At 29.9% G+C, this 24,116-nt stretch overlaps 1 protein-coding gene across 1 annotated transcript in view; it reads right to left on the bottom strand.

Annotated features, from left to right (window-relative positions):
• Positions 1-16,470: 16,470 nt before the first annotated feature.
• LOC141401320 (uncharacterized) overlaps positions 16,471-24,116 on the bottom strand; it is a 110,011-nt gene continuing 102,365 nt past the window's right edge. Inside the window, exons 4-5 of the mRNA XM_073981458.1 lie at positions 23,377-24,068; positions 16,471-16,901 (exon numbers count right to left, since the gene is read on the bottom strand). Of these exons, the coding sequence (XP_073837559.1) occupies positions 16,692-16,901; positions 23,377-24,068 (902 nt within the window). The 3' untranslated portion in view covers positions 16,471-16,691. The remainder of the gene's footprint in view (positions 16,902-23,376; positions 24,069-24,116) is intronic.

Genomic DNA, 24,116 nt, shown 5'->3' with positions numbered 1-24,116 from the left:
AAATTCTTAAAAAAATCCACGCCTTGGAAAAAAATTATTAAAAAAAATTCGAGCCTTGGAAAAAAAATTCTTAAAAAAATCCACGCCTTGGAAAAAAATTAATAAAAAAATCCACGCCTTGGAAAAAAATTAATAAAAAAAGACCACGTTTTGGAAGAAAAAATTATTAAAAAAATCTACGCCTTGGAAAAAAAATTATTAAAAAAATCCACGCCATGGAAAAAATTAATAAAAAAATCCACGCATTGGAAAAAAATGATTAAAAAAATCCACGCCCTGGAAAAAAATTATTAAAAAAATCCACGCCTTGGAAAAAAATGATTAAAAAAATCCACGCCTTGGAAAAAAATTATTAAAAAAATCCACGCCTTTAAAAAAATTATTAAAAAAATCCACGCCTTGGAAAAAATTATTAAAAAAATTCAAGCCTTGGAAAAAAATTATTAAAAAAATCCACGCCTTGGAAAAAAATTATTAAAAAAATTCAAGCCTTGGAAAAAAAATATTAAAAAAATTTACGTCTTGGAAAAAAATTATTAAAAAAATCCACGCCTTGGAAAAAGTTTTTAAAAAAATCCACGCCTTGGAAAAAAATTCTTAAAAAAATCCACACCTTGGAAAAAAATTATTAAAAAAATTCACGCCTTGGAAAAAAATTATTAAAAAAATCCACGCCTTGGAAAAAAATTCTTAAAAAAATCCACGCCTTGGAAAAAAATTATTAAAAAATCCACGCCTTGGAAAAAATTCTTAAAAAAAACCACGCCTTGGAAAAAAATTATTAAAAAAATCCGCGCCTTGGAAAAAAATTATTAAAAAATCCACGCCTTGGAAAAAAATTATTAAAAAAATCCACGCCTTGGAAAAAAATTATTAAAAAAATCCACGCCTTGGAAAAAAATTATTAAAAAAAATCCACGCCTTGGAAAAAAATTATTAAAAAATCCACGCCTTGGAAAAAAATTATTAAAAAAATCCACGCCTTGGAAAAAAATTATTAAAAAATCCACGCCTTGGAAAAAAATTATTAAAAAAATCCGCGCCTTGGAAAAAAATTATTAAAAAATCCACGCCTTGGAAAAAAATTATTAAAAAAATCCACGCCTTGGAAAAAAATTATTAAAAAAATCCACGCCTTGGAAAAAAATTATTAAAAAAAATCCACGCCTTGCAAAAAATTATTAAAAAATCCACGCCTTGGAAAAAAATTATTAAAAAAATCCACGCCTTGGAAAAAAATTATTAAAAAAATCCAAGCCTTGGAAAAAAATTATTAAAAAAATCCACGCCTTGGAAAAAAATTCTTAAAAATATCCACGCCTTGGAAAAAAATTCTTAAAAAAATCCACGCCTTGGAAAACAATTCTTAAAAAAATCCACGCCTTGGAAAAAAATTATTAAAAAAATCCACGCCTTGGAAAAAAATTCTTAAAAAAATCCAGGCCTTGGAAAAAAATTATTAAAAAAATCCACGCCATGGAAAAAAATTATTAAAAAAATTTACGTCTTGGAAAAAATCTGGCAACACTAAAATGAGCAACAAGTAAAAATCTCGCGCTCCGTAAAATATTAAAGAAAATTCGAAAAATATTAATTAAAAGTAGCACTTACTGTCTAAAAGTACAGTAAAGTCGAATAATTAAGTAAATTGTTGTCAAAATAAACTGAAATCCGAGTTGTTTATTGCTTTTATGGCATTAAATTTTTGAGGAGAACTTTTCTGCTATGCTGTCTGCGTGAAAATAGAAGAAGAAAGAAGAGAAAGAAACTACAAAAGAATTATTCACCGCCATCTGTTTTGCTGAACACTATAAGGAGTGTAAATAACAACTGAAGCTAGAAATTATTGTTGCGCTGCATTTATACAGAACATATGGTCATACGTTTGTTGCTTACTCTACTGGATTGCCCATCTGCTTGTTTGTTTACTGAGGAACACTTGTTGTTGTAGTAAGCCAACATCCATCTATACTGAATACTTATTCGGCGTTGGTGCATTTGCTGTTGTTGCTGTTATTGGAGAAGTATCTTACAATTTATACTTAGCACTGTGGTGTGCTGCTGTTTTGTTTTCTGATATTGTTGTTGCAAACATTTTACATCTTGCTTTAATTATTGGCTTTTAACCGTTGGTACTGATTTTATACACCCATTAAAATAGTATACATTTATTGATAATAATGCCAGCCAAAATATACACATGCCCCAAATGTCATAAACGGGTTAAGGAAAACGAAAATAGTATTGGCTGCTTCTTATGTGATGAATATGTCCACATTGCTTGTGCAAAGATAACTAAAGAACAGCACACGTTTTTGCACAAAAGTAAAATGTTTTTATATAGATGTACCAAGTGCGCGAACAATAAAGTTGTCCTTAACTCCAGTCTTAATAGTTCCCAAGCTGGATCCAGCACTGTCGACCTGCGTGAGGAATTGCGCATTCGTTTTTCAGAATTTTCATCGTCTTTGGAAAAGCAGCATTCTGCGTTAACAAATGACATCCAAGAGCAGATGATTCATTTAAAAACGAAAATGGATGACCTTTTCGAAACTGTTAAATCTGAATTTAATACAAAAATGACTAAAATGGAGGAAGACATTCGAAATTGTTTTGCCGTTACGAAACAGTTTGAAGCCATGTATGCGAGGAAAATACAAGACCTTGAGTTGCAACATGACATACAGCGTAGACGGTTAAATAGGGCGGATATTGTTATTAATGGACTTCCTGATGCCATTCCCGATCTTCGAGAGCCAATTATGAAGATTGGCAATCTGTGCAATGTAGTCATCGGACCAACAGACATTCAGCATTGTTGCTATATGGCAAAGGGCAAATCTGTTTTGGTCAAATTCAATTCCGTGTATATGAGGGACACAATCATGGCCAATTATCACAGCGGTAACCACTTAATTCTGTCTGATATTATCGGTGGCGAAGTAAGGAATAAAGTGTATCTTAACGATCACTTGCATCAAGCTGCCTCAAAGTTGTTGTTTTTGTGCCGCAAACTTAGGAGAGAAAATAAGATAGTCAAGTATAAACTTAATAATGCAGATATTCCGAAAGTTTTTGTTACCTATCCTAATGGTACTAATAGTACGCTCGATATGGTTCAATGCGCTGATTTACTAGATCAGTCTGGTTCTGTCACAATCGTGCCTCGTTCAGCAGATGTTTAATTACGTCTTAATGTGGGAGTAGTTTTTACAAATGCAAATATTATTCGTAATTCTTTAATATTTTTCTGAGCACCATGCCAAATTATATATATATATATTTTTTTTTGCATTATGGATTTAAACAACATAGGTGAAATTGTTCATGATAACCAGTTTTTTCATTCCCGTTTTTTCAATTTGAAGCACAATTTAAATGTAATGCATTTTAATTCCCAAAGCTTGAACATCAATCCAAATTCGTCAAAGCTTTCAGAAATAAAAAATATTGTTGAAGGTAGTTGCTTAGACATCATTGGTATATCCGAGACTTGGTTGAAACCATCTATACCCTCCGCCATGGTGAACATTTGTGGTTATTCGTTATGTAGGAGCGACAGGCCCAACTGTAGAGGTGGTGGAGTGGGTCTTCTCATATCAAAGAAAATTAAATACAAAGTGGTCTATATTGGCAATAATTTTGGTTGCGTAGAATGTTTGTTTGCTGAAGTCTTTGTGAACAGTGGCCCACTATTGGTTGGAGTGGTATATTTGCCTAATGGAAATTTCCACGCCTTTGAAGATGAAATTTCTGATCTTCTCGTACGTTATAATAACTTTGTCATTATGGGTGATTTTAATAACAATCTTTTCAATGTTTTCTTGGCCTCTTCTATACGGCAGGCATGTTCAAGAATGAATATGTCAATCGTTCATAATAATTGTCCGACCCATTTTGACACTTTTCACCAGTCTACTTCTCTCATTGATTATTTCCTTGTACCATTCCGGGACTCTGTGCAGCTATCAGGCCAAGTCATGAATCCAAATATATCGAAACATGCTCTTATTTTTGTTTCTCTCAGGTATTTTCCTAGACGAACCGAAAATTTTTTCGAATTCATTGATTACAGTGACTTTTCTTCTGAGGAATTAGAAGAAAGGGTAAATCAGTCAGGATTAAACAGAGTGTTTTCTGAGTACGCTGTGGATGATCAATTGAACGTTTTTATGGAATGTCTAAATTATATTCACGCCATGTTTCCCGTGAAAAAAAGGAAAGTTGATTACAATTCCGAAAATTGGATAAATAGCCCTACCATCCGTAACAGTCAGTCCTTGACGGATTTGGCTTACAAAGCATTCCTTGAGGATAGATCTGATGCCAGATGGCTAACGTATTGCAAACTAAGAAATCGAACTAAAAAACTCAAGAGGAAGCTAAAAAGAAAGGCACATTTTGAAATGTTCAATGCGTGCAATAGTCCGAAACATATGTGGAATACCATCAGAAATTTCGGTTTAATCAACAAGGGCAGTCCCTATGATGAAGAAAATGAGGTTAATGTAAACGAAATGAATCTGCAATTTATTAATAATCAATTAGACCCTCAAGGTCAAATAGAGGAACTTTTAAATTTCCCAGATCATGAGGGTGGGTTTTCTTTTTCATGTGTTACACAAAATGATGTGTTGGAGGCATTTGCAAGTGTCAAATCTAATGTTGCCGGTAGTGATTGTTTTACAAAAAAGTTTTTAAAGTTGGTTCTCCCCCATACATCGATTTTCCTCTTGCACATAATCAATACTGTTATCAGTACATCAACATTCCCAAGTAATTGGAAAACAGCAAAAATCAATCCTATTAAAAAGAAATCCAATGGTGATATTTCTTTGTGCGAATTCCGTCCGATTGCATTGTTGCCAGTTTTATCCAAAATGGTTGAATATATTTTGCGACGGCAAATAATTCTACACATCCATAGCAATTCCATGCTGAATGACTGTCAATGTGGTTTCCGTAATGGTAGGAGTACCTCTATGTTGATGACAGGTTTAACTGATACGGTAAGAAGTTATCTCTCCAATAACAAATTATGTGTATTAATATCTCTTGATTTAGAAAAAGCCTTTGACCAGCTCGATTATTTCTGCCTGATACAAAAGCTCTGCAACATATATAAGTTCAACCAAAGTGCATGTAAATTGTTATATTCTTACGTACATGGTAGGAAGCAATTTGTTTATTTCAAAAGGCTATCTTCTGATATTCTCCCTGTAAAAAGCGGAGTTCCTCAAGGCTCTGTCTTGGGACCCCTTTTATTTATCATGTTTTTAAATGACCTTTATGCTGCTGTAGAGAACTGGTGTGTTCCATATGCCTATGCAGACGACGTGCAACTGTTGTTTGCCGGTGATTATCAACATGTTGCAGTATTGCAATCAAAAATAGATCTGGTGTTGAAAAATCTTAGCGACTGGATGTTAGTAAACCGTCTTTCTGTGAATCCGTCGAAAACTAAGGCGATGATGTTTTCTAATAGGGCTATTCCAGATTTGCAACTAAAGTATCGTGGAGTAGATATACGTATGGTTCACAGCATGAAATGCCTGGGTGTTATATTAGATGACGAACTGACATTTGAACCACATATTGATACAGTTGTCGCTCATACAAATTATGCTCTTAGACAATTCTTTAACACTGACTCAGCTTTGCCTCAGCCTATAAAGAAAAAACTTATTCATGCTCTCATTATGCCTAATATTTTGTATTGCTTAGAGGTATATTCAGGAACACATGCAAGATACTTGTCAAAGCTAGAACTTGCGTTTAATAGAGTTGTTCGTTACCTTTATTCTCTTCGGCTTTTTGAGCATATATCCTCATACGTACAACGCTTTCTTGGTTTTTCTTTTTCTTCATTTATAAGTTTTAGACTGCTATTGTTATTTTACAAAGTTTTCAAACAACAATCACCTCTGTTTTTAACAAAGTTCTTCTCATTCATGCATTCAGTTCGCCTAAACCAAATAATATTGCCTAGAGTTGGAACCCATATGAATGAATCATTCACTGTTAGAGTAGCAAGGCTATTTAATGTGCTTCCTGATGACCTTAAAGTTTTCTGCTATTCCAATGGTCTATATAAAAAAAAGCTCTTTACTCACTTTTCAGGAATCACAATGGATTGATATTCTCTTTGATTTTATGGCTCCGTAAGCTGTTTGGAGTTTCTTGTCAAAAAACTGGTTATTTTTAAATTAAATAGTTAAAATTTTATAGCATATATATTTATTGTTATTAATCTTCACAGAACAAAAAATACAAAAAACATAATTTTTATTCGAGTAGCTATGGCATAAAGAAGAAAATATTGGTTGTACCGATGATATTTTTGAAAATTCTATATTAATTTTTATCTATTTCGCCTTTCAAAAAACAGGTTATCATTAAATTTAATTCTTAAAATTTTATAGCATATATACTCATTGTTATTAAACCTCACAAAACAAAACAAAAAAAAAAATACAAAAACATAACTTTTATTCGAGTAGCTATGGCATAAAGAAGAAAATATTGGTTGTACCGATGATATTTTTGAAAATTCTATATTAATTCTTACCTATTTTATATGTTGATAATATACATATGAGTAGTTATGATGTAAAGGAGGCAAATTATAATCAATGCAATCATTATTTTTTAATTTTTATGTATAGTTTGTAAGAACAATAATGTTTAATATTTTATTTATAGAGTAGCTATGAAGTAAGGTGGAATCTTTGTAATTATATCTGAATTGGCCATTGAGTTATCCATATGGCTTCGATTGCAAAGTAATGAAAATAAATAAATAAAAAAAAAAGTTCTTAAAAAATCAACAACTAGGAAAAAATTATTAAAAAAATCCACGCCTTGGAAAAAAATTATTAAAAAAATCCACGCCTTGGAAAAAAATTATAAAACAAAAATCCACGCCTTGGAAAAAGTTCTTAAAATATCAACAACTAGGAAAAAATTATTAAAAAAATCCACGCCTTGGAAAAAAATTATTAAAAAAATCCACGCCTTGGAAAAAAATTATAAAACAAAAATCCACGCCTTGGAAAAAGTTCTTAAAATATCAACAACTAGGAAAAAATTATTAAAAAAATCCACGCCTTGGAAAAAAATTATTAAAAAAATCCACGCCTTGGAAAAAAATTATTAAAAAAATCCACGCCTTGGAAAAAAATTATTAAAAAAATCCACGCCTTGGAAAAAAATTATTAAAAAAGTCCACGCCTTGGAAAAAAATTATTAAAAAAATCCACGCCTTGGAAAAAAATTATTAAAAAAGTCCACGCCTTGGAAGAAAATTATTAAAAAATCCACGCCTTGGAAAAAAATTATTAAAAAATCCACGCCTTGGAAAAAAATTATTAAAAAAATCCACGCCTTGGAAAAAAATTATTAAAAAATCCACGCCTTGGAAAAAAATTATTAAAAAAATCCACGCCTTGGAAAAAAATTATTAAAAAAGTCCACGCCTTGGAAAAAAATTATTAAAAAAATCCACGCCTTGGAAAAAAATTATTAAAAAAATCCACGCCTTGGAAAAAAATTATTAAAAAAATCCACGCCTTGGAAAAAAATTATTAAAAAAATCCACGCCTTGAAAAAAAATTATTAAAAAAATCCACGCCTTGGAAAAAATTCTTAAAAAAATCCACGCCTTGGAAAAAAATTTTAAAAAAAATCCACGCCTTGGAAAAAAAATATTAAAAAAATCCACGCCTTGGAAAAAATTATTAAAAAAATCCACGCCTTGGAAAAAAAATATTAAAAAAATCCACGCCTTGGAAAAAATTATTAAAAAAATCCACGCCTTGGAAAAAAAATATTAAAAAAATCCACGCCTTGGAAAAATTCTTAAAAAATCCACGCCTTGGAAAAAAATTATTAAAAAAATCCACGCCTTGGAAAAAAATTATTAAAAAAATCCACGCCTTGGAAAAAAATTATTAAAAAAATCCACGCCTTGGAAAAAAATTAATAAAAAAGTCCACGCCTTGGAAAAAAATTATTAAAAAAGTCCACGCCTTGGAAAAAAATTATTAAAAAAATCCACGCCTTGGAAAAAAATTATTAAAAAAATCCACGCCTTGGAAAAAAATTATTAAAAAAATCCACGCCTTGGAAAAAAATTATTAAAAAAATCCACGCCTTGGAAAAAAATTATTAAAAAAATCCACGCCTTGGAAAAAATTCTTAAAAAAATCCACGCCTTGGAAAAAAATTTTAAAAAAAATCCACGCCTTGGAAAAAAAATATTAAAAAAATCCACGCCTTGGAAAAAATTATTAAAAAAATCCACGCCTTGGAAAAAAAATATTAAAAAAATCCACGCCTTGGAAAAATTCTTAAAAAATCCACGCCTTGGAAAAATTCTTAAAAAATCCACGCCTTGAAAAAATTCTTAATAAAATCCACAACTTGGAAAAAAAATTATTAAAAAAATCCAACCCTTGGAAAAAATTCTTAAAAAAATCCACGCCTTGGAAAAAAAATATTAAAAAAATCCACGCCTTGGAAAAATTCTTAAAAAATCCACGCCTTGGAAAAATTCTTAAAAAATCCACGCCTTAAAAAAAATTCTTAATAAAATCCACAACTTGGAAAAAAAATTATTAAAAAAATCCAACCCTTGGAAAAAAAAATATTAAAAAAATCCACGCCTTGGAAAAAAAAATATTAAAAAAATCCACGCCTTGGAAAAAAATTATTAAAAAAATCCACGCCTTGGAAAAAAATTATTAAAAAAGTCCACGCCTTGGAAAAAAATTATTAAAAAAGTCCACGCCTTGGAAAAAAATTATTAAAAAAATCCACGCCTTGGAAAAAAATTATTAAAAAAATCCACGCCTTGGAAAAAAATTATTAAAAAAATCCACGCCTTGGAAAAAAATTATTAAAAAAGTCCACGCCTTGGAAAAAAATTAATAAAAAAGTCCACGCCTTGGAAAAAAATTATTAAAAAAATCCACGCCTTGGAAAAAAATTATTAAAAAAATCCACGCCTTGGAAAAAAATTATTAAAAAAATCCACGCCTTGGAAAAAAATTATTAAAAAAATCCACGCCTTGGAAAAAAATTAATAAAAAAGTCCACGCCTTGGAAAAAAATTATTAAAAAAATCCACGCCTTGGAAAAAAATTATTAAAAAAATCCACGCCTTGGAAAAAAATTATTAAAAAAGTCCACGCCTTGGAAAAAAATTAATAAAAAAGTCCACGCCTTGGAAAAAAATTATTAAAAAAATCCACGCCTTGGAAAAAAATTATTAAAAAAATCCACGCCTTGGAAAAAAATTATTAAAAAAGTCCACGCCTTGGAAAAAAATTATTAAAAAAATCCACGCCTTGGAAAAAAATTATTAAAAAAATCCACGCCTTGGAAAAAAATTAATAAAAAAGTCCACGCCTTGGAAAAAAATTATTAAAAAAATCCACGCCTTGGAAAAAAATTATTAAAAAAATCCACGCCTTGGAAAAAATTTCTTAAAAAAATCCACGCCTTGGAAAAAATTTCTTAAAAAAATCCACGCCTTTGAAAAAAATTCTTAAAAAAATCCACACCTTGGAAAAAAAATTCTTAAAAAAATCCACGCCTTGGAAAAAAATTCTTAAAAAAATCCACGCCTTGGAAAAAATTCTTAAAAAAATCTACGCCTTGGAAAAAATTCTTAAAAATGTCCACGCCTTGGAAAAAAATTATTAAAAAATCCACGCCTTGGAAAAAAATTATTAAAAAATCCACGCCTTGGAAAAAAATTATTAAAAAAATCCACGCCTTGGAGAAAAATTAATAAAAAAGTCCACGCCTTGGAAAAAAATTATTAAAAAAATCCACGCCTTGGAAAAAAATTATTAAAAAAATCCACGCCTTGGAAAAAAATTATTAAAAAAATCCACGCCTTGGAAAAAATTCTTAAAAAAATCCACGCCTTGGAAAAAAATTTTAAAAAAAATCCACGCCTTGGAATAATTATTAAAAAAATCCACGCCTTGGAAAAAATTATTAAAAAAATCCACGCCTTGGAAAAAAAATATTAAAAAAATCCACGCCTTGGAAAAATTCTTAAAAAATCCACGCCTTGGAAAAATTCTTAAAAAATCCACGCCTTGAAAAAATTCTTAATAAAATCCACAACTTGGAAAAAAAATTATTAAAAAAATCCAACCCTTGGAAAAAAATTATTAAAAAAGTCCACGCCTTGGAAAAAAATTATTAAAAAAATCCACGCCTTGGAAAAAAATTATTAAAAAAATCCACGCCTTGGAAAAAAATTCTTAAAAAAATCCACGCCTTGGAAAAAAAAAATATTAAAAAAATCCACGCCTTGGAAAAAAAAAATATTAAAAAAATCCACGCCTTGGAAAAAAATTATTAAAAAAATCCACGCCTTGGAAAAAAATTATTAAAAAAGTCCACGCCTTGGAAAAAAATTATTAAAAAAGTCCACGCCTTGGAAAAAAATTATTAAAAAAATCCACGCCTTGGAAAAACATTATTAAAAAAGTCCACGCCTTGGAAAAAAATTAATAAAAAAGTCCACGCCTTGGAAAAAAATTATTAAAAAAATCCACGCCTTGGAAAAAAATTATTAAAAAAATCCACGCCTTGGAAAAAAATTATTAAAAAAATCCACGCCTTGGAAAAAAATTATTAAAAAAATCCACGCCTTGGAAAAAAATTATTAAAAAAATCCACGCCTTGGAAAAAAATTATTAAAAAAATCCACGCCTTGGAAAAAAATTATTAAAAAAATCCACGCCTTGGAAAAAAATTATTAAAAAAATCCACGCCTTGGAAAAAAATTATTAAAAAAATCCACGCCTTGGAAAAAAATTTTAAAAAAAATCCACGCCTTGGACAAATATTATTGAAAAAACCCACGCCTTGGAAAAAAATTATTAAAAAAATCCACGCCTTGGAAAAAAATTCTTAAAAAAATCCACGCCTTGGAAAAAAATTATTAAAAAAATCCACGCCTTGGAAAAAAATTATTAAAAAAATCCACGCCTTGGAAAAAAATTATTAAAAAAATCCACGCCTTGGAAAAAAATTATTAAAAAAATCCACGCCTTGGAAAAAAATTATTAAAAAAATCCACGCCTTGGAAAAAAATTATTAAAAAAATCCACGCCTTGGAAAAAAATTTTAAAAAAAATCCACGCCTTGGACAAATATTATTGAAAAAACCCACGCCTTGGAAAAAAATTATTAAAAAAATCCACGCCTTGGAAAAAAATTCTTAAAAAAATCCACGCCTTGGAAAAAAAAATATTAAAAAAATCCACGCCTTGGAAAAAAAAAATATTAAAAAAATCCACGCCTTGGAAAAAAATTATTAAAAAAATCCACGCCTTGGAAAAAAATTATTAAAAAAGTCCACGCCTTGGAAAAAAATTATTAAAAAAGTCCACGCCTTGGAAAAAAATTATTAAAAAAATCCACGCCTTGGAAAAAAATTATTAAAAAAGTCCACGCCTTGGAAAAAAATTAATAAAAAAGTCCACGCCTTGGAAAAAAATTATTAAAAAAATCCACGCCTTGGAAAAAAAATTATTAAAAAAATCCACGCCTTGGAAAAAAATTATTGAAAAAATCCACGCCTTGGAAAAAAATTAATAAAAAAGTCCACGCCTTGGAAAAAAATTATTAAAAAAGTCCACGCCTTGGAAAAAAATTATTAAAAAAATCCACGCCTTGGAAAAAAATTATTAAAAAAATCCACGCCTTGGAAAAAAATTATTAAAAAAATCCACGCCTTGGAAAAAAATTATTAAAAAAATCCACGCCTTGGAAAAAAATTATTAAAAAAATCCACGCCTTGGAAAAAAATTTTAAAAAAAATCCACGCCTTGGAAAAAAATTATTAAAAAAATCCACGCCTTGGAAAAAAATTATTAAAAAAAATCCACGCCTTGGAAAAAAATTATTAAAAAAATCCACGCCTTGGAAAAAAATTATTAAGAAAATCCACGCCTTGGAAAAAAATTATTAAAAAAAACCACGCCTTGGAAAAAATTATTAAAAAAATCCACGCCTTGGAAAAAATTATTTAAAAAAATCCACGCCTTGGAAAAAAATTATTAAAAAAATCCACGCCTTGGAAAAAATTTCTTAAAAAAATCCACGCCTTGGAAAAAATTTCTTAAAAAAATCCACGCCTTTGAAAAAAATTCTTAAAAAAATCCACACCTTGGAAAAAAAATTCTTAAAAAAATCCACGCCTTGGAAAAAAATTCTTAAAAAAATCCACGCCTTGGAAAAAATTCTTAAAAAAATCTACGCCTTGGAAAAAATTCTTAAAAATGTCCACGCCTTGGAAAAAAATTATTAAAAAATCCACGCCTTGGAAAAAAATTATTAAAAAAATCCACGCCTTGGAAAAAATTCTTAAAAAAATCCACGCCTTGGAAAAAAATTTTAAAAAAAATCCACGCCTTGGACAAATATTATTGAAAAAACCCACGCCTTGGAAAAAAATTTTAAAAAAAATCCACGCCTTGGACAAATATTATTGAAAAAACCCACGCCTTGGAAAAAAATTATTAAAACAAGTAAAAAAGTATCAGTCGGCTTTGCCGACAGAGATATACCCTCAGCCTGTGTATATTGAAAAAAAAATTTTCCCAAAATACGTATGTATTTAGGGGGTTTTAAAAATTTTGGATATTTGAACCGACAACAATGTTGATTAGGATTAAAGTTCAAAAGTTTTGCGGAGGAGATACTAAAAGGAATGGATCGACATTGACCGTTATGGAAGTGGATCTCCAGCCACAACATATGGTGCCTTAGGATGTTTTTACACTCTTCAGGCTGTTTGCTCAAGAAGTATGGACTTGCCCCTAAAAAAACTTTTACCATCGTAATTGAGGCAACGAATGCAAGTTGTCTCAACAAAAATCAAAGTGATTCCATAGCAGGTCTTAAAGTGAACTTATCCGAAATTTTGTGTGGGAGGTACGGGATGGATTGGACAAATATAGTCCATATTTGAACCTGATCTATATCTGGTAGATGTATTAGGTTGTGTAAAGTATAGACCAATTTGGCAACTACCTTCAAGAGTTACCGTACGAACAATTTTTCCGAACATTTTTGAACTGTTGTGGGGGAGGTACCTGAAAGAGTGGACCGATATGGCTTATCTTCAAACTTAAACTATGTTTGGACAAAATATTACTAAGGCCAAATTTTGAACCGAATCGGCAGTTCCGTTCGAGAGTTATCTTGCGCTTCAACCACCTCACACGGTGTCATAAGGTTTTTTGCAACTTTCAGGCTATTCTCTCGGGAAGTATGGTTTTGCCCCTGCTGAAACTTGTACCGTCGTATAGAGGGCAGTGAATACAAGCTGCTAAAACAAAAATCAAAGCGATTCGAGAGCTGGCCCTAAACTGAACTTTTCCGAAATTTTGTGTGGGAGGTACACCAAGGAGTGGACCGATTAAGTCCATATTGAAACCTTATCTAAGTCTGGTACACGCTCCACGATGGGCAAAGTATGGACAAAATCGGTTACTCCCTTCAAGAGTTATCGTGCGCACAAATTTTCCGAACATTTTCGAACTTTTGTGGGGGAGGTACCGGAAGGAGTGGACCGATATAGCCCATCTTCGAACTTAAACTAAGTTTGGGTAAAATATTACGAAAGACAAAATTTGAACCGAATCGGTTTATCCGTTCGAGAGTTATCGTGCGCTCCAGCCAGCCAGACAGACAGACAGACAGACGGACGGACATTGCTCAATCGACTCCAAATTGTCTGAAACACATTTCGTCCAAGCATACTTGGGGTCTAAAAGGATTATTTCGATGAGGCACATTTTGCCCGTATGAAAGTGTATATACCCTTCATAGCCTAAAGGCTGAGGGTATAAAAATCCACGCCTTGGAAAAAAATTATTAAAAAAAAATCAAGCCTTGGAAAAAAATTATTAAAAAATCCAAGCCTTGGAAAAAAATTCTTAAAAAAATCCACGCCTTGGAATAATTATTAAAAAAATCCAAGCCTTGGAAAAAAATTATTAAAAAAATCCACGCCTTGGAAAAAAATTATTAAAAAAAAATCAAGCCTTGGAAAAAAATTATTAAAAAATCCAAGCCTTGGAAAAAATTATTAAAAAAATCCAAGCCTTGGAAAAAAATTATTAAAAAAATCCACGCCTTGGAAAAAATTATTAAAAAAATCCACGCCTTGGAAAAAAATTATTAAAAAAATCCACGCCTTGGAAAAAATTATTAAAAAAATCCAAGCCTTGGAAAAAATTATTAAAAAAATCCACGCCTTGGAAAAAAAATTATTAAAAAAACTCCATGCCTTGGAAAAAAATTCTTAAAAAAATCCACGCCTTGGAATAATTATTAAAAAAATCCACGCCTTGGAAAAAATTATTAAAAAAATCCACGCCTTGGAAAAAAATATTAAAAAAATCCACGCCTTGGAAAAATTCTTAAAAAATCCACGCCTTGGAAAAATTCTTAAAAAATCCACGCCTTGAAAAAATTCTTAATAAAATCCACAACTTGGAAAAAAAATTATTAAAAAAATCCACGCCTTGGAAAAAATTATTAAAAAAATCCACGCCTTGGAAAAAAATTCTAAAAAAAACTCCATGCCTTGGAAAAAAATTCTTAAAAAAATCCACGCCTTGGAAAAAAATTATTAAAAAAATCCACGCCTTGGAAAAAAATTCTTAAAAAAAATCGACGCCTTGGACAAAATTCTTAAAAAAATCCACGCCTTGGAAAAAAATTATTAAAAAATCCACGCCTTGGAAAAAAATTATTAAAAAAATCCAACCCTTGGAAAAAATTATTAAAAAAACCCACGCCTTGGAAAAAATTATTAAAAAAATCCACGCCTTGGAAAAAAATTATTAAAAAAAACTCCATGCCTTGGAAAAAAATTCTTAAAAAAATCCACGCCTTGGAAAAAAATTATTAAAAAAACTATGCCTTGGAAAAAAATTATTAAAAAAAATCCACGCCTTGGAAAAAAAAAATATTAAAAAAATCCACGCCTTGGAAAAAAATTATTAAAAAAATCCACGCCTTGGAAAAAAATTCTTAAAAAAATCCATGCCTTGGAAAATTTTTTTTAACAAATTTTGAGTACATTTTTGCGTTAAGCGTGGACAAAACAAAAACTACAACCACTAGGAGAAAATGATACCAACGTGTGTTTTGTAGCATGAAGAAATTCCAAAAATATTTGAAATTTTCAGCAACAAAGCCCAACAGTGTAAAAACGGCCCAAACGTTTATTTGACTTAGTCCCAATTTACATTAGGCGAGTTTACTTGCGGCAATTGTCAGTTTGATGGAAAGAGGGGTGAGGTATATGGTAACCCTTTGCCTCTCAACACCCTATCTCACCCACAAACTGACAATTGCCGCAAGTAAACTCGCCTAATGTAAATTGGGACTTATTACATTAAAATAATGTTTTAAAAGTAAACGTTGTAACTTGGTTCGACTATTCTTCTTGCAAAATTCTGCCTTATCTGATCTTGAAGTGTGAAAAGAACATATAAAACAAAAAACATTTAAATAAAAGACAATGTATATATATGTTGTTATTCAATATCTATTTTCATTTTCTTCATTTCAATCATATATTTTTTTTAAATATTTAACAACAAATGCTTTTTTTAATTTTTTTTATAAATAGGCTTCTTTTAAAAATAATATTAAAAAATAAAAATAATTAAATTATATTAATAAAAATTAGCATTTATATATAAAAATTAATTCTAAAACGAACTTTTAAAAGTTCTTAAAATATTGCCTTTAGAAAAACGAAATTATGCTACAGAGTTTTTTTATCTATATTGCTATACAGAACAACAAATTGGAAAAAAATTAAAAATATAAAAAACGGAAACATGAATACAATTTGGCCGTTTATACAACAATTTTTAAAGGCCATTTGTTAATAAAAAAAACTTTTTAATGTTTCTTTCGATGCTTTTGTTACTTAATACAAGTTTTGATTTATTAATTAAATTAGTGTTTCAACATAAGAACTACAGTTTTTAAACAAAATTCATTAAAAAAAGAAACTAAAATTTTGCGCTTACAGTGTAGAGTATGTTTTTGTTGTATATAATTAATGTATGTATGTATATATAAAAAAAGAACACGTTAAAATAATATATGCACATTGTTTTGTTATTGTTGTTATTGTTTAGCGTGTGTTGATTTGTTTTAATGTATTTAACACACAATAATACAGTAATTTTATTTTAATTTTAAATTTTTCACTTTTGTGTTTTTCTTTTGTTTTTGTTAATTTATAATGTTAATTTTTTTGTTTTACTACAATAAAAATTAAAAACTATATTTTTGTATGCTTAACTTATTTTTTATATATACTGTATATTAGTATAAATATATGTATATTATGTATGTATAATATGCTTAATATATATGAATTCATAATAATTATTCAAATTTATATTATTTTCGTTTTGTTTACTCACACAATTTGTTGGTTGTTCTCTTTTTCTTTTGTTTGTTTTTGTCAAATTTTAAAGCTTATAAACTAAAATATTTTGAATATGTTTTTTTGTTGCTTTTTAATTTTTTAAATTACAATGCTTGTGTTTGTTGTTGTTCCTTAATTATTTTTTCTTATAAAGTTGTGTTGTTGCATACGTTGTGGGCGTGTGTGTGTGTGTCTTTAACTTCTAAAATTTCATTAATATTGTATTGACCCCTAATAAGTTTCTAACATTCTCGTTGTATTTGATGAGCACAACCTTTGATGCGCAGATATTAATTTTTTCACCAGCGCACAAAAGTTGCAAACATGTCGCCTTCTCCAGGAAATCCGACATTTTCAATTCACGCATAAGACTTTTGTGAGCGGAAGCCGCGGAAGATGATTGTGGATAAATCTGAAAAAAATGGGAAAACATATTAATATAAAATAATACATATTTAGATATCAATTTTTGAGAAATAAATATAAATAAAAGTAATTTGTAATTCAACCTGTGGCCAGGCCACTTCAAACATCAATCATATGGTTTTAGAGCAACACAAACAAAACAGCCCAGCCACATATCAAATATAGAAGAGCAAGTTTGACTAGTGACCAGGCCACTTCATTGCCAAAATAAGGCTACGTTTACATCGCGGCTACGTTTACAAGGCGCGAATTTTTTAAGATTTTTTCCAAGGTTTAGATATTTTTCCAAGGCTTAGATTTTTTTTTTCAAGAATTTTTATCCAAGGCGTGGATTTTTTTAAGATTTTTTTCCAAAGTGTGGATATTTTTAAGAATTTTTATCCAAGGCGTGTCTATTTTTAAGAATTTTTTTCCAAGGCCTGGATATTTTCAAGGTGAATTTTTTTCCAAGGCGTGGATATTTTTAAGAATTTTTTTCCAAGGTGAGTATTTTTTAAGAATTATTTTCCAAGGTGAGGATTTTTTAAGAATTATTTTCCAAGGTGAGGATTTTTTAAGAATTTTTTTCCAAGGCGTGGATATTTTTAAGAATTTTTTCCAAGGCGTGGATATTTTTAAGTATTTTTTTCCAAGACGTGGATATTTTTAAGAATTTTTTCCAAGGCGTGGATATTTTTAAGAATTTCTTTCCAAGGCGTGGATATTTTTAAGAATTTTTTTCCAAGGCGTGGATATTTTTAAGAATTTCTTTCCAAGGCGTGGATATTTTTAAGAATTTTTTTCAAGGCGTGGATATTTTAAAGAATTTTTCCAAGGCGTGGATATTTTTAAGAACTTTTTTCCAAGGCGTGGATATTTTTAAGAATTTTTTTCCAAGGCGTGGATATTTTTAAGAATTTTTTCCAAGGCGCGGTATATTTTTAAGAATTTTTTCCAAGGCGTGGATTTTTTAAAGAATTTTTCCAAGGCGTGGATATTTTTAAGAACTTTTTTCCAAGGCGTGGATATTTTTAAGAATTTTTTCCAAGGCGTGGATATTTTTAAGAATTTTTTTCCAAGGCGTGGATATTTTTAAGAATTTTTTTCCAAGGCGTGGATTTTTTTTACGATTTTTTCCAAGGCGTGGTTATTTTTAAGAATTTTATTCCAAGGCGAGGATATTTTTAAGAATTTTTTTCCAAGGCGTCGATTTTTTTAAGAATTATTTTCCCAGGCGTGGATATTTTTAAGATTTTTTTTCCAAGGCGTGGATATTTTTAAGAATTTTTTTCCCAGGCGTGGATATTTTTAAGATTTTTTTTCCAAGGCGTGGATATTTTTAAGAATTTTTTTCCCAGGCGTGGATATTTTTAAGAATTTTTTTCCAAGGCGTGGATATTTTTAAGAATTTTTTTCTAGGGCGTGGATATTTTTAAGAATTTTTTTCCAAGGCGTGGATATTTTTAAGAATTTTTTTTCCCAAGGCGTGGTTATTTTTAAGAATTTTTTTCCAAGGCGTGGATATTTTTAAGAATTTTTTTCCAAGGCGTGGATATTTTTAAGAATTTTTTTCCAAGGCGTGGATTTTTTTTAAGATTTTTTCCAAGGCGTGGTTATTTTTAAGAATTTTATTCCAAGGCGTGGATATTTTTAAGAATTTTTTTCCAAGGCGTCGATTTTTTTAAGAATTATTTTCCCAGGCGTGGATATTTTTAAGATTTTTTTTCCAAGGCGTGGATATTTTTAAGAATTTTTTTCCAAGGCGTGGATATTTTTAAGAATTTTTTTCTAGGGCGTGGATATTTTTAAGAATTTTTTTCCAAGGCGTGGATATTTTTAAGAATTTTTTTTCCCAAGGCGTGGTTATTTTTAAGAATTTTTTTCCAAGGCGTGGATATTTTTAAGAATTTTTTTCCAAGGCGTGGATATTTTTAAGAATTTTTTTCCAAGGCGTGGATTTTTTTTTAAGATTTTTTCCAAGGCGTGGTTATTTTTAAGAATTTTATTCCAAGGCGTGGATATTTTTAAGAATTTTTTTCCAAGGCGTCGATTTTTTTAAGAATTATTTTCCCAGGCGTGGATATTTTTAAGATTTTTTTTCCAAGGCGTGGATATTTTTAAGAATTTTTTTCCAAGGCGTGGATTTTTTTAAGAATTTTTTTTTCAAGGCGTGGATATTTTTAAGAATTTTTTCCAAGGCGTGGATATTTTTAAGAATTTTTTTCCAAGGCGTGGATTTTTTTTAAGATTTTTTCCAAGGCGTGGTTATTTTTAAGAATTTTATTCCAAGGCGTGGATATTTTTAAGAATTTTTTTCCAAGGCGTCGATTTTTTTAAGAATTATTTTCCCAGGCGTGGATATTTTTAAGATTTTTTTTCCAAGGCGTGGATATTTTTAAGAATTTTTTTCCAAGGCGTGGATATTTTTAAGAATTTTTTTCTAGGGCGTGGATATTTTTAAGAATTTTTTTCCAAGGCGTGGATATTTTTAAGAATTTTTTTCCAAGGCGTGGATATTTTTAAGAATTTTTTTCCAAGGCGTGGATTTTTTTTAAGATTTTTTCCAAGGCGTGGTTATTTTTAAGAATTTTATTCCAAGGCGTGGATATTTTTAAGAATTTTTTTCCAAGGCGTCGATTTTTTTAAGAATTATTTTCCCAGGCGTGGATATTTTTAAGATTTTTTTTCCAAGGCGTGGATATTTTTAAGAATTTTTTTCCAAGGCGTGGATATTTTTAAGAATTTTTTTCCAAGGCGTGGAAATTTTTAAGAATTTTTTTCCAAGGCGTGGAAATTTTTAAGAATTTTTTTCTAGGGCGTGGATATTTTTAAGAATTTTTTTCTAGGGCGTGGATATTTTTAAGAATTTTTTCCAAGGCGTGGATATTTTTAAGAATTTTTTTCCAAGGCGTGGATTTTTTTTAAGATTTTTTCCAAGGCGTGGTTATTTTTAAGAATTTTATTCCAAGGCGTGGATATTTTTAAGAATTTTTTTCCAAGGCGTCGATTTTTTTTAAGAATTATTTTCCCAGGCGTGGATATTTTTAAGATTTTTTTTCCAAGGCGTGGATATTTTTAAGAATTTTTTTCCAAGGCGTGGATATTTTTAAGAATTTTTTTCTAGGGCGTGGATATTTTTAAGAATTTTTTTCCAAGGCGTGGATATTTTTAAGAATTTATTTCCAAGGCGTGGATATTTTTAAGAATTTTTTTCCAAGGCGTGGATTTTTTTTAAGATTTTTTCCAAGGCGTGGTTATTTTTAAGAATTTTATTCCAAGGCGTGGATATTTTTAAGAATTTTTTTCCAAGGCGTCGATTTTTTTAAGAATTATTTTCCCAGGCGTGGATATTTTTAAGATTTTTTTTCCAAGGCGTGGATATTTTTAAGAATTTTTTTCCAAGGCGTGGATATTTTTAAGAATTTTTTTCCAAGGCGTGGAAATTTTTAAGAATTTTTTTCCAAGGCGTGGAAATTTTTAAGAATTTTTTTCTAGGGCGTGGATATTTTTAAGAATTTTTTTCTAGGGCGTGGATATTTTTAAGAATTTTTTTCCAAGGTGTGGATATTTTTAAGAATTTTTTCCAAGGCGTGGATATTTTTAAGAATTTTTTTCCAAGGCGTGGATATTTTTAAGAATTTTTTCCAAGGCGTGGATTTTTTTAAGAATTATTTTCCAAGGTGAGGATTTTTTAAGAATTTTTTCCAAGGCGCGGTATATTTTTAAGAATTTTTTTCCCAGGCGTGGATATTTTTAAGAATTTTTTTTCCAAGGCGTGGATTTTTTTAAGAATTTTTTTCCAAGGCGTGGATATTTTTAAGAATTTTTTTCCAAGGCGTGGTTAGTTTAAGAATTTTTTTCCAAGGCGTGGTTAGTTTAAGAATTTTTTTCCAAGGCGTGGATATTTTTAAGAATTTTTTTCCAAGGCGTGGATATTTTTAAGAATTTTTTTCCAAGGCGTGGATATTTTTAAGAATTTTTTTCCAAGGCGTGGATATTTTTAAGAATTTTTTTCCAAGGCGTGGATATTTTTAAGAATTTTTTTCCAAGGCGTGGTTAGTTTAAGAATTTTTTCCAAGGCGTGGATATTTTTAAGAATTTTTTCCAAGGCGTGGATATTTTTAAGAATTTTTTTCCAAGGCGTGGATATTTTTAAGAATTTTTTGCTAGGGCGTGGATATTTTTAAGAATTTTTTTTCCAAGGTGTGGATATTTTTAAGAATTTTTTCCAAGGCGTGGATATTTTTAAGAATTTTTTTCCAAGGCGTGGATATTTTTAAGAATTTTTTTCCAAGGCTTGGATATTTTTAAGAATTTTTTTCCAAGGCATGGATATTTTTAAGAATTTTTTCCAAGGCGTAGATATTTTTAAGAATTTTTTGCCAAGGCGTGCATATTTTTAAAAATTTTTTTCCAAGGCGTGCATATTTTTAAGAATTTTTTTCCAAGGCGTGGATATTTTAAAGAATTTTTTTCCAAGGCGTGGATATTTTTAAGAATTTTTTTCCAAGGCGTGGATATTTTTCAGAATTTTTTTCCAAGGCGTGGATATTTTTAAGATTTTTTTTCCAAGGCATGGATATTTTTAAGAATTTTTTTTCCAAGGCGTGGATATTTTTAAGAATATTTTTCCAAGGCGTGGATATTTTTAAGAATTTTTTTCCATGGCGTGGATATTTTTAAGAATTTTTTCCAAAGCGTGGATATTTTTAAAAAAATTTTTCCAAGGCGTGGATATTTTTAAGAATTTTTTTCCAAGGCGTGGATTTTTTTAAGAATTTTTTCCAAGGCGTGGATATTTTTAAGAATCTTTTCCAAGGCGTGGATATTTTTAAAAATTTTTTTCCAAGGCGTGGATATTTTTAAGAATTTTTTTCCAAGGCGTGGATATTTTTAAGAATTTTTTTCCAAGGCGTGGATATCTTTAAGAATTTTTTTCCAAAGCGTGGATATTTTTAAGAATTTTTTTCCAAGGCGTGGATATTTTTAGAAATTTTTTTCCAAGGCCTGGAATTTTTAAGAATTTTTTTCCAAGGCCTGGAATTTTTAAGAATTTTTTTCCAAGGCGTGGATATTTTTAAGAATTTTTTTCCATGGCGTGGATATTTTTAAGAATTTTTTTCCAAGGCGTAGATATTTTTAAGAATTTTTTTCCAAGGCGTGGATATTTTTAAGAATTTTTTTCCAAGGCGGGGATATTTTTAAGAATTTTTTTCCAAGGCGTGGATATTTTTAAGAATTTTTTTCCAAGGCGTAGATATTTTTAAGAATTTTTTTCCAAAGCGTGGATATTTTTTTCCAAGGCGTGGATATTTTTAAAACATTTTTTCCATGGATATTTTTAAGAATTTTTTTCCAAGGCGTGGATATTTTTAAGAATTTTTTTCCAAGGTGTGGATAGTTTTAGAATTTTTTTCCAAGGCGTGGATATTTTTAAGAATTTTTTTCCAGGTGTGGATAGTTTTAGAATTTTTTTCCAAGGCGTGGATATTTTTAAGAATTTTTTCCAAGGCATGGATATTTGTAAGAATTTTTTTCCAAGGCATGTATATTTTTAAGAATTTTTTTCCAAGGCGTGGATATTTTTAAGAATTTTTTTCCAAGGCGTGGATATTTTTAAGCATTTTTTTCCAAGGCGTGGATATTTTTAAGAATTTTTTTCCAAGGCGTGGATATTTTTAAGAATTTTTTTCCAAGGCATGGATATTTTTAAGATTTTTTTTTCCAAGGCGTGGATATTTTTAAGATTTTTTTTCCAAGGCGTGGATATTTTTAAGAATTTTTTTCCAATGCGTGGATATTTTTAAGAATTTTTTCCAAGGCATGGATATTTTTAAGAATTTTTTTCCAAGGCGTGGATATTTTTAAGAATTTTTTTCCAAGGCGTGGATATTTTTAAGAATTTTTTTCCAAGGCGTGGATATTTTTAAGAATTTTTTTCCAAGGCGTGGATATTTTTAAGAATTTTTTTCCAAGGCATGGATATTTTTAAGAATTTTTTTCCAAGGCGTGGATATTTTTAAGAATTTTTTTGCAAGACGTGGATATTTTTAAGAATTTTTTTCCAAGGCGTGGATATTTTTATAATTTTTTTTCCACGGTGTTGATTTTCTTTTCCAAGGTTTGGATTTTCTAAGAATTTTTTTTTAAGGCTTGGAATTTTTTAAGATATTTTTCCAAATTTGGACAATTTTCAGACAACAATTAACAATTCCGATATGTGGCCAGGCCACTTCACTCATTTATCACATGACTGAAGAGTAAAACGAAATAGATAAACGTTTGGGCCGTTGTTACACTGTTGGACGTTGATGACAATAAAACGGGAATTACTAATATCCTTTTTACGATAAAAATTGATTTGCTCCATAAGAAACAGAATCCAAACATAATACAATCTCAATTAATTGTTAATATAACTTAATTATGTACCCTTTTGAATATATTACTACATATTTTATTCATTCATCTTGCATGCTTACCTTATTCAATAGAGTATCCTTTGATTTAACCTTAAGTAAATTGCACAAATCACTCAAGAGCACCCATTTATCATTGGTACCCTCATCCTTGAGTAAATACAGGGGTGGCAGTAAAATGTCGGCTTCTTCAAATTCAAACATTTCACCATCACTATCGGAATTTTCCACCAATATTTCCGATTTAGTGTTTATGCTGCTGCTGCCACCACCAGCGTTGTTGTTGTTGCCAACAGCAGCATTATTTTTCATTTGCACAGAATTAAAATGATCAATTTTATCGAGTACTACTGCACATTTGTCCATAACAGTCTTTGTTGTTGTCTCCCCTTTATGATGATGTGGCGTTGTGGCTGTTTCCCCACCACCACTAGTTGCTTTTGAAGCTTCAATGTTATTGCTGCTGCTAATGCCACTACTACTACTGGCACTACTAGTATTGTTGTCACTTTTAGTTGGACCATTTTGTGCAACAATTGTTTGGGAATTATTATTAGTAGTAGCAGTATTAGGGTTACTGGTAGCATCCCCGGTGTTGCTATTTTGTGTTGCTGTTGTTGTTGTATTGAGCACATTTTGTTTTTTATTTTGATTATTTGATAATGAAGAACGTTTACGTAACAGTGGAGCTCGGCTCGTATCACACAATGGATTTGGTGCACCCTCAAACACATTATAACCGCATTCTGAAGGATCTGTGAGAAAAAACAAAATAAATTATTGTTTGTTTTAAGAATATTCAA

The sequence above is a fragment of the Musca autumnalis genome, unplaced genomic scaffold (genome assembly GCF_047663935.1).
Source record: "Musca autumnalis isolate F117 unplaced genomic scaffold, ASM4766393v1 scaffold_4, whole genome shotgun sequence".
Lineage (NCBI taxonomy): Eukaryota > Metazoa > Arthropoda > Insecta > Diptera > Muscidae > Musca > Musca autumnalis.
The sequence above is the reverse complement of the archived record's forward strand: the minus strand, read 5'-3'. Positions and strand labels throughout refer to the sequence as shown.